Here is an 11286-nt window from a genome sequence, read left to right as displayed (position 1 = left end):
CTTTAATATCGTCACTCCCCTGCACTGGGCAGCACATCCAAAATGTGGAAAAACACTTGATGTTAAACAAAGGATATCCTTTAGACCGGAAAGAGCGCTCCCTCCGCTCAACTCTAAGTGCTGTATTTATTAATTGGCGCCAAACACAATACGCTGGTGGTTGTTGAATTAAAGGTACATTCCCATCCTTTCCCAGTGCAACGAACAGGATGTTTGTCTGTTCTGTGGATGGTTTGTTTCCCTGCTACATGATCATGTTGTACTTTTCAAAATGAGCTTAAATTCTATGATCCATGGCAATAATGTTTAAAACTAATACTTTAATATTTAAAACATTTATTTAAACTAAATATAGAAAGAAAAATGTTCAAACAACTACCGTTTATATTTTTCTAATTTAATTTCCATCTCTTTACTTTATAAAAACCACGCAAAGAGTAAAAATAAAATATTTACACTTTCGCTGTTTCAGAAAGGTCAGAACACTCAGATACCAAGACAAGCTCCATCTTTTCCCCTCTTGTGATCCCTATGAGAGATATATTGGGATTTTATTTAGTCTGTAGATACCTGTGTTCTCTACAGTTAATTGATGGCACATTGTTTTAAAAACAGCATGTATACAAGAGCGTTTCCAAAAGTTCCTCCCATCTGCTTCAGTGGGCCTGCTGACAGTTTGGCAGGTAAACATAAACACTGCGGAGGGATTAAATTGCTTTGCCAGTAAATCTTGCCCCGAAACATCACAGGAGGGGCTGGGGAGTCATTTATAGATAATTAGCCACACAATAGGTGACGCACACGGGAACAAACAGTTATTTCCGCGTCTGCACGGAATAATATCTTGAATGGCTTTGTTTATAAAGAAGAGACAGGCGCAGTTGATGTGCTTACGTTCAAACAATGGTTTTATTTGTCTTTATTTACAGTCTAAAAATACATTATGTTCTTGATCATACTGCAGAGATACAAATCATAACACACAAACTTCACATTTCACATTCTAAAGTGCAAAAGATATTCAAATTCCTAATCTAAATGCATATTGAAGTATAAAATGTCACAGCATCATAAATGGTACATTTATTGATATAAAATATGTGAACTCCAACGTGAGATTTAGGTGTGCAGAATAAATGCAGTTGAAGATAAATCTCTTTTAAGTTATAAGGTGGACTAGCCCAGCATTCTGGAGAGATCTTGTTTCTCTCTGGAAAAAGGAAGAAAGAGAGGAAAAGTTTAAACATTATTTCTTGATGCTGATTAATGAGTTTATCAAGCTGAAAGTATCACAGGAGCAAGACACAAAAGCCCCGTTTCCACCGAGCAGTACGGTTCGGTTCAGTTCAGTTCGATACGCTTTTCACATTATGTGACAACTCTGACCATTCCATTAGTTTCTATATGACATACACTTTTAGTAATGAGTGGATCTTCACGTGTTTATATATATTAATTTCGACCGGGTTATGCAAATAGCATATATTCGAACCCTCACTTGGAGAAAAAATAAAGTGTCCTGCAGCAGTGTTGTTCCTGTGGGCTCCGGCAATACTAAACCCCTGAGCTTGCCTGAGAAGGCTCCGGCAATACTAAACCCCTGAGCTTGCCTGAGAAGGACTAAAAGCACAAACCAGCTATTTTTGAATATCCCATGGAGAGAGACTCTCACTGCAGCCTGTTTTATTTTGTTCTGAAAATGTTGGCGTGCAGCCTCGTTCTGTGGACGATAAACGAGGTGCAGACTTCCATCTGTGTCACTGGTAATGAGGAAATACAGTGAGTGTTGGACCCACATGAAAGAGTACTGTCTGCAAAATACAGTGAGTGTTGGACCCACATGAAAGAGTACTGTCTGCAGTGGAAATGTTAGGCTCTAGGTCCCATGTCTGAAGGGTTACTTTTGGTTCCAAAGGTACCATACTGAAAGTATTTGGTGGAAACGGGGCTGAAGACTTTGTGGTGGTTTTGTCTCTTTTTTTATTGTTGTTGTTTTGCGTCTTTGGGCTAATTTTGTGTCTTTTTTTGGTCATTTTGTGTCTCTTTGTGGTTGTTTTGCCTGTTTTGTAGTAACTTTATATCTCTTTGCAGTTTCTCAGTCTGTCCTAATTTGAGAGACATTTTGTAGGTGACAGCCAGGTGAGCTCCGACACTTTCAGCCCCTGGGCCTGTGCCCAGTAAGCTTAATTTTTTTCCAAAAACGATTAAAAACACATCAATGGGCCACACCATTGCACTCGGTGATGTGTTCCTTCATTACAACAAACGTGGGCACTGTAGTTTTTATTTTGCAGTAATCATCCTGTAAATATTCACTAAGTCATGTATTATTGTGTGTTAATCCACGTCTGAAAGTAGTCCCAAATAAATGCACTATTTAGTTCTGGCTGCTTAACATTTGCTAAAAACTATAGTGCCCAACTGTTTCAGGAAATCATTAAGAAAAAATAAAACTGCATATTTATGATATGTTTTAAATATCTACATCATCAGTGGGAACCAGTGGGTTTGAGGCTGAGTGCAACATACCAAGTACGTGTAGTAAATATGTACCACAAGTATTGAGGGACAGACTGTGTAGCTGGCTTTGTTTTTTTTCTCATGATTTTTATTTTTTTTGACAATAATAAAAAAAATAATAGAATACAGCTCCTGTGCACACACTGTTCAACAGAGAACAGCAGCAGCACTTTCACATTCACTCACAACCTACAGCGAAAGATACTGAATACTCACTCTGGGCCAGAGGGGTTGATGAGGCGTTGCAGATCTTTAAGGTGTTGAGCGACGCTGACTGTTGGTTAAACACAAGAAAACAGTGATTAGTCATTACGTAGCCATGATGTAACTAAACATAATGCTTAACAATATCACAGAAACACTAACAATAAGCCTTTCTACTGAAGTGGAAGTCGTGGAGGTACTGTAATATATAGCTTGGAATCAAAAACATACTTTATATACAAAGAGACAGATTAACAGATTACTCATGATGTTCTTTAAAGGGGCAGTTCACCCATATTATCTATATATCTGTCAATGCCAGTAGTTTTAATTTTATATACCCAGGTTTTGAGATATCCATCATCACTGAGAATGGGAGCAATAGAATTTTATTTGTGCTTTCCAAAGCATTGTAAATTTAAATGAATTAAACAGTAGCTCGTGGTCCTGTGACTCTGGATCAATCACAGATGTCCCTGTCAACTATCCAGGAACGACACAGTTTTGAAAAAAGTTGCTTCTGCAAATACATACAACATACATTTCCATTCATCTCTATTGTATTGGGGTAGAGGCATACATATCAAAGATGGATATCTCAAGACCTGGGTGAATAAAAGCAAAAAACTATGCGCATGGCTGGATACCACCAATGGTATGTGAGAGTTTTCTTTGTAATCTGAGTGAACCATGCCTTAACTTAAAGAAATACTTCACTGTCAAAATTCAGATCACTTGTATCGGTAATACACCGCATTAGCTCGAATTTGGGAAGAAAACTTTGTTTTGTTTTTGCATGCCTCCATGATGACCGGAGAATCCAAAAAGAGAGAGAATTCTTGATGAATTGGAGTAAATGGGGGCCACACTTAACAACAGCAAATACCAGTGGAGATCCAAGAAATTTGTGTGGCCATATGGGGCCTCTGACAATCCTCGGTTGGCAAACCAACACCAAAAGCCATAACTGAATTTCAGGAATAACATTATGCTGTTGAAGTACACAGGCTAGTTGAAAACTATGTCATTACCGGTACAGTTAACATGTCTTGGTCTTCAAATAGGCTGATTTCTTTGATTTCTTGAGGTGAGAGTTTAAGGGATCCCTTTTAAAATGGCCATCCCTGTTGTTCCCTCGCTAAAATGTAGCCGGACACTGCAGGGTTATTTCGCACCCTTCTCAACAAGCTATGCTGACATGGTACCAATGGATGCTGTCTAGTTTCATAAGATACCACTGTCTTCAGGTTTGCTTAAAAAATGAACATGCCACAGTCTCTTGAAGACAGTAATGTCTTTAAGAGCCCCCCGGCCTTTCTCTTGGAGGTGCCACTGGCAAACACGTGTTGGGACTTTGCTCAATGGAATGCATGAGCAGAGTTTCAACACACGTGCTCTCCCAGGAAGACTACTCAAGGTTTTAGCTCAAATGCACGAGTTTGTAAAGTACAGAGTTTGTATACGACTTGATAAACAGGACTTTGACGATACAGCACAAGTTGTGTAAGAGTTTGTAAACAGATGTTACATGTGGCCCGCTTTTTCTACAATTCGTCAATAATTTTCTAATTTTTTTGGATTCTTCGTTCACTGTGGAGGCATCCCTGAATTCAACATAACACAGGGTGAGTAACTGATGTGCATGTGTCATTTTGTGGGTGAAGTAAAAAATGTCCCAGAATAGGAATGATAAACTTTAAGTATTCTTACTTGAGCCACCTCCACTCGTTCTTCCTGCACCAAACGATGATCCAGATCCACCATAACTATTCCCAGTTGATGGCCCTTTCCCTGTTCCAGTTCCTGTCTTACTTTGCCCTGAACTACTGCCCCCAAACCCGAACCAAGATAAGCTGCTTGACCCACTTTTACTTGTCGATCCAGTCGACCCAGAGGATGACCCAGGGCTAGTGGGGGTTTTCAGATTTGTTGTTGGTTTATTTGCGCCTATCCCACTCGACCCACTTGACCCAGAGGATGTCCCAAAGGGTGATGTGACTTTTGTATTCACTACTGGCTTATTTGCTGTCCCACTAGAGCTAGAGCTTGAGCCTGATGAACCAAAGCTTGAGAAAAGTCCCCCAGTTGATGCTGGCTTACTGACTGATGACCCACTGGAGCTACTGGACCCAGATGACGAGCTTGAAGAGCCCGGCTTATTGTATGTTGACCCACTGGAGCTACTTGACCCAGATGACGAGCTTGAAGAGCCCGGCTTATTGTATGTTGACCCACTGGAGCTACTTGACCCAGATGAAAAGAGGGATGAGCTTGAAGAGCTTGACCCAGTTGATGGTTTGTTGTATGTTGACCCACTGGAGCTACTGGACCCAGAGTTAAAGAGGGATGAGCTTGAAGAGCTTGACCCAGTTGATGGTTTGTTGTATGTTGATCCACTGGAGCTACTGGACCCAGAGTTAAAGAGGGATGAGCTTGAAGAGCCTGCCCCAGTTGATGGCTTATTGATACCTGACCCATAGGAGCCTAAGTTTGAACCCAACCCACCTGACCCTACCCTACTAGTCTGGCTTATACCATAAGAGCTGGAACCACCACCAGAGGGCAAGCCCCATGCAGACTGGGACTGTGTGCCTGGCCGAGAGGCTGAGCCTCCTGGAAGTCCACTTAACCCTGCCTGAAACAAAATGAGACCAATGTTAATATGTGGAAACTGACTTTAACTATTTGTTTAAAAAAAAAAAAAGCATTAAAGGGACAGTTCACCCCAGAATCAGAATTACATATTTTTCCTCCTATCTGTAGTGCTATTCATCGGCTGTAGAGATGTCTGCCTTCTCTTGTGGTGCTCAAAGCACCAAAAATACATTTGAAAAACTTCACAGCAATGTCTCTTTCTAGAAATCATGACATGGTTACCCAAAATAATCCACAGACCTTGTTGTGAGCAGTTTCATGTAGGAACTATTTTCTAACAACTACACCCGCCAACTGTATCAATCCGCAGAAAGAAGTGTGCATCTACTCAGGATTAGGGAGAGGCTTGTGCTCATGATGAACATAAATGGCGTCCTCCTCAGCTGACCTATAACGTTAGCTAGCTCAGTTGTGCTAAGTGAGCTAGCAGTAGATGAGCGCTTGATATGGTTGGCGAGTATAGTTTGTTTGGAAGAAAATAGTTCCTTTATGAAACTGCTCACAACAAGGTCTGCGGATTATCTTGAGTAACCTGGTCATGATTTCTGGTTTTGATTTGAGTTCACGATTTCTTTGAGCACCACAAGCCGAGTGCCATTATATTCAAGAGAAGGCAGACATCTCCAGCACTCAGCAACTCACACCAAAACAATCTAGACTGATAAATAGCTCTACAGGTAAGAGGAAAAATATGTATTTTTTGTTTTGGGGTGAACTGTCTGTTTAACATTATGTGATGCAACAAAAGTATTTTAAATTTATACAACATATGACTATATTGAATTACATGTTCTTTTTTAAGATGCAAGCCCCTGATTTGAAAAACATAAAGTTCCATGTCCAGGTTCTTAATTTGTTCTTCAACAAAAAGGCATTTAAAGGTGCAGTCAGTTATTCTAATCCAATACATCCATCGCCTCATGGTCCACTAGCTGTCCTTTTTGCATGTGCGTTGAAAAAAAAATGGTGTTCATACACAGCCCTGGCTCTGTAAATAGGAAACAAAGTGGCTTGGATTGAGCCGCACAACATTATTCCAGCCAATCAGCAACAGCAGGTGTTCATGCTCATGCACAGAGCAGAGGAAAGACCACTGATGTACAAAGAGAAAGGCAGCGGAGCTTCTGATGGAGCACTGACAGGATAGGTGTTTTCATCTGGTCATTGAGTTTAAACATCAACAATCTTTCTCCACAATTGCTGACTACACCTTTAACATAACTGCCCCCCCTCTGCCCTCTTTACTGGCACACAGTTTCCCTCCCCCACCTCCTCCTCTGCACTCAAAGCTGGATCATTTCCAACAACCTGTCAGGCTGCTTTGATCTCATACACCTTATGTAAGATGTTAAGATCTCAAAGCACTGAGATCCGGGCTTTGTTGGTATTTCTACAGGTGTTATATAAGCAAATGTGTCTACTGATACTGCACAGATGGAGTATTATTGGCAGCAAAGCTCAAATTCATGTGCAAAATGCTGCACAAACGTATACAGATCATTACATATAACAGGTTTTATAGTTAATGTCAACAGAAATGTGACGACCACCTGTGTGCCAGTGTATACACTACATTTAGAGAATCTCCACCAGCATTCTCTGCATGTACGTAACATCTGCTGCTGCTGTTTACAGCTGGTGGTTAGTTCACTGATTGAAACTTTCATTGTCTTTTGTCATTTTAACCGCCTTGACTGGAAAACAGCTTCACTAAGAACAACAGTTACCATTGTTCAAGATGTTTACAAGATTGTTCTCGGAACTCAATCATTCATTTATTTTCCATAACTGCTTATCCTGTTAGGGGTCGCAGAGGGGTCTGGAGCCTATCCCAGCTGACATTGGGCGAGAGGCAGGGTTCACCCTGGACAGGTCGCCAGACTATCACAGGGCTGACACATAGAGACAAACAGCCATTCACACTAATATTCATACCTACGGGCAATTTAGAGTCACCAATTAACCTGCATGTCTTTGGACTGTGGGAGGAAGCTGGAGTACCTGGACAAAACACACACTTACACCCCTGCAGAGCTGTTAACATGTTCATGAAATCACCAGTGTAATTAGTGTACTTTTGCTCTTACCTTGAACATGCAGGACATGTTGAGTTGCTTCAGTTGCTCGCTCATGTGATCAACCTCTCTACTCTTATATTTGATGTTGTTTTTCAGGACGTCTATATCTCCATTCAGCCTCATCTTGTCTATCAGGAGTCTCTCTTTCTCCTCATCATATTTGCGCTGCATCTTGTCCAAGTTCTGTCTGTTCTGCAGGATCAGGCCCGTGCGGTTGGTGCTGCACCAGCGGTAGTCTTCAGACAGTCGCCAGTTCTCTGCCTTCAGGCGGCTGTTCTCACCCTGGATCTTTGACACCTGTGTTCCCACATTATTCAGGTAACGCTGGAACTTGTCCTCCACTTCCAGGGACAGGCTGGTACAGTTGGTACGGATCTGCTCCAGGTGTTCCCTCTGTCTGGGACAGGTGAGGTGGAAGGGGCTGTGCAAGGGGACGAGGAAAGAGATCTTGTCTAGGAAAGCCTTGGAGACGTTGGAGATACCACTCAAAGACTGAGTGAAGTCATCTTTGCATTTTTGCCTGAAGAAGTCCACCTCCTTCTCATGTGTGGATCTTTCCCTCCGCAGACGGATGACCTCCAAGTTAAGGTTGTCCCTCTCTTTGGCGGTCTGGTCCAGTTCCATCCTCATCCTCTGTGTGGTTTGCGTGAAGTTGGACTCAACAAGCTCAAGCCTTGCTTTCAGCCGTTCAACCAGCAGCCCACAGTTACAGGTATCAGGGAGTTGTACTGCTCAGAAAAACAAGAGAAAAGAAGTGGATAACACATGCATCTTTTCCATTATAGCAGCTGCTTCCTTTATTTACATGGTTATTTTTGGGTTTACATTTAGAAAGGTCATACTTACATGTGGGTTGGCAGTGGGAGTTGTAGCGTCCTGAGCTCTTGCAAAGGAACAACTCGCTGTAGCACTGTTGCTGTTCGTATCAGAGAAAGAAAAGCCAGTAATGTTTTAGTGGTTTGGTCTAAACTAGTTGTGAAATAAGACAAACAAGGAAAATAACTGATCATTTACAGTTTATTATGTTAGCACTGTCAACATCAACACTAAAGTACTCTGACTCGTAATAATGATATTAAAAAATAATTTGTTGGGTTGCCTCTTGTTCTGAAAACTATAAAAGAATATCTCAGAACTACATTTTATAATCCCATACATTGAAATAGACATAAATATAACTACATTTAGACAGTGATCAGTGGTGTAAATATACTCAGTATTTGAAACCAATATGAGGCTTTTAAAGCCCTTTAGATCATTAGAACACTTTTTTGAGTATATGTGACAATTCACTACATCAGGGGGTGAGCATTTTGTGCTAAATAAAATCATAATTAATATTATTTCTGTATTCTCAGAATAATTTAGTTGAACTTAAACTGTTGCATGATTTGAGTAAATAGCTCATGCTCAACTTAATTATTCTGGTGTGTTCATGAATTGTCACTTATACTCTATCGATGATTTGTTAAAGGGGAACTACGCCCATTTTCAAAATCCATACGTTATTCTAAGACAATCCAAAAATGTTCATAAACATTAACAACTCTCTTCCAAATAAAAAAAGCTATAGTGCTAAAACTCCAATTTGTGATTTGTGAGTATGAAGTCAAACTATTACTATGACACAGAGAGCACTGAGTACATCTCTGGGTACATTTTCTGTTTCAGAACTGAGAACACTACAATAGAATAAAACTCATTTGGGTATAAAAACATAAAACAGTCAGTGACTCCGCAAAATCAGGCTCCGAAAATACTGGAATTACCATTTAAACACCCACAGAAACAGCTAAACTTCTAAACTGCTGAACTAGTAAGCTGTTGATATCAATGGCGTAGTTACGGACCTCAGTGCACGCTATTGTGACAGGCCCTAGTGCACGCACACACCACTGGCAACTGTTCATAAAAACCCAAAGGAGTCCATTTTTTTTCCTCCTGTTGGTTCCTCTCTTGTCCTTTCTTACTGCCACTTTTCAGTCTAAAAGACATGACTGCTTGCTGGGCTTGTAGATTTGCTCAGCTTGTCAGCCTTGACAGATTTTGCACCTAGACTAGCTACGGTATTGCATCGTCTTGTCACATGATCAAACAGAGACTTGACATTAGCCAACATCAACATACGTGTTACCCAATAATCATCATTGCATACCTGTAGATGACAATATAGGTTGCAATCTCAATCATTCGCATGCCCTCCACCTCACAGGCCCCAGTGCAACCACACTGCCTGCACTGTCTATATTTATGCCTCTGGTTGAAGGGTTTCAAATACTCTATTTATCTCTATCTCTAACTATCTGCAGCCATTTGATCCAAATAAAGCGTTTTTCTTGCAGGTATATTGAATCTTTTTTCCTTTCATCCATATCTTATCTTACAGTGACACAAACACATCCACATGTTCATTTCTATGGCTGCTGAAAGGTTAGCAGTTCAATACCGTATAAGACATAGAGGCAATATTACAGACAGGAACGTGCATCCAAAAGGCTTAAAAAAGGCTCAGTTTCTCACCATCTTCCTGTCCATATCTTGGATGAGAATGGCTGAGATGTTGGAGAAGTAGCGGAGGTTGACCAAGTCCCAGTCATTACGGGCTTTCTCTGTCAGGGTGGTGTTGAGTAAGTTGGTCAGGTTCTTCCTCTGCTGCCTCAGGAAGACGTTTTCTATGGAGAGTCGGCTGAAGCTCTCCTCCAGGTCGTGAATGCGTGTAGTGGACGCCGAGTCCTGCGACTTACCATAGACCAGAAAGAGCACCAGGCTGACTATGATGAGAGACTGGATGAGCGAGGAGAAGAAGAAGACAATGCGCATGTAGTAGCCGCAGCTCTTGCCCTTTGAGCGGTACTGCATCTTCTTTTGGGCATGCGGGCTGGACTTGGAGACGTGAGAGTAGCCGCTGCTGTACATGGGTGCTGATGGCCAGACAAAGGGTCAGTAAGAAGTGGTGAAGTTTGAGGATGACTACGAGCAGCAAGCCAAGTTCAAACTAAGTTCATCTCTATATCAGAAGACAGACACGTTCCTCCTCAGCGCTCCGCAAGCCAAATGAACAAATAAAACAATGCTGAATTATTTTAGTGCAGCCTGATGATTCAGTCCATTTCTTGTAAAGTTGTGCAACCTTCCTCTAACAAAGCCAAAGGCACTAACGACGCTGACCAGACGTTTCCTACCAGCAGTGTTGACAGCTTGGAAATTGATCAGATTGTGTGTGAGGTGTAAACATGGGTAAGAATTTATAAACTCCAGCCACACACTTCCCATGATGGGAAGTTGTCCTGGCCTCAGTCCCCTCCCTCCTTTAGCTATCTCCGTGCTCTGGTGGCTGCCCCGCCCTATGCAGAGCTAATCAACACACACACACACATGTGGCCAGCACGCATGTATGTACAGTACAAACCAACCCTAACACACACACACACTCCCCCATGTTTTTTGACCCTGGGTCAGTGCTGGACCTAGTATATTTAGGACCTTAGGAAAGCTTCCACTGCCCACATCCCAAAATATTATTAGGGCCCGAGTACAACATGGTGTGAGGACCCTACTGAAATCCTAGGAATTTTTCTTCTTCTTCCTCGTCCTCCAAATTAATCTCATTTTTGAGGGCCTAAAGGTGCTTGAAAAGTCATGGAACTTTGGGGTGCAAGAAAACAGTTCAGTAGCACCCCCTACAAAATTTCGACGAAGCAGGCCCCGAAGCTGGCTTCACCGACATGTACGAAACTTGGCAGGCACATGTAACACTTCAAGACGTACAAAAAGCCTCTGAAGCCAAACCCTAAACCCAACAGGAAGCCAGCCATTTTGAATTGTATAT

The 11286-nt window shown here is 41.6% G+C and overlaps 1 protein-coding gene across 1 annotated transcript; it reads right to left on the bottom strand.

The window, feature by feature from the left end:
* Positions 1–890: 890 nt before the first annotated feature.
* On the bottom strand, positions 891–10678 carry plvapa (plasmalemma vesicle associated protein a). The gene is made up of 6 exons (XM_050033575.1): positions 9978–10678; positions 8304–8373; positions 7467–8185; positions 4435–5359; positions 2737–2794; positions 891–1210 (listed from the first exon to the last, which is right to left on the bottom strand). The coding sequence occupies exons 1-6, from the start codon at positions 10371–10373 to the stop codon at positions 1177–1179; spliced, it is 2202 nt and encodes a 733-aa protein (XP_049889532.1). The 5' UTR covers positions 10374–10678; the 3' UTR covers positions 891–1176.
* Positions 10679–11286: the final 608 nt, after the last annotated feature.

This window comes from Epinephelus moara, chromosome 21 (genome assembly GCF_006386435.1).
Source record: "Epinephelus moara isolate mb chromosome 21, YSFRI_EMoa_1.0, whole genome shotgun sequence".
Lineage (NCBI taxonomy): Eukaryota > Metazoa > Chordata > Actinopteri > Perciformes > Serranidae > Epinephelus > Epinephelus moara.
The sequence above is the reverse complement of the archived record's forward strand: the minus strand, read 5'-3'. Positions and strand labels throughout refer to the sequence as shown.

Coding starts and splice junctions, on each gene's coding strand:
- plvapa (XM_050033575.1), bottom strand. CDS start 10,373: ATGTACAGCAGCGGCTACTCTCACGTCTCCAAGTCCAGCCCGCATGCC. Junction 5,360..7,466: donor ACATGTCCTGCATGTTCAAG/GTAAGAGCAAAA, acceptor ATTTTGTTTCAG/GCAGGGTTAAGTGGACTTCC. Junction 2,795..4,434: donor AACGAGTGGAGGTGGCTCAA/GTAAGAATACTT, acceptor TTTAACCAACAG/TCAGCGTCGCTCAACACCTT.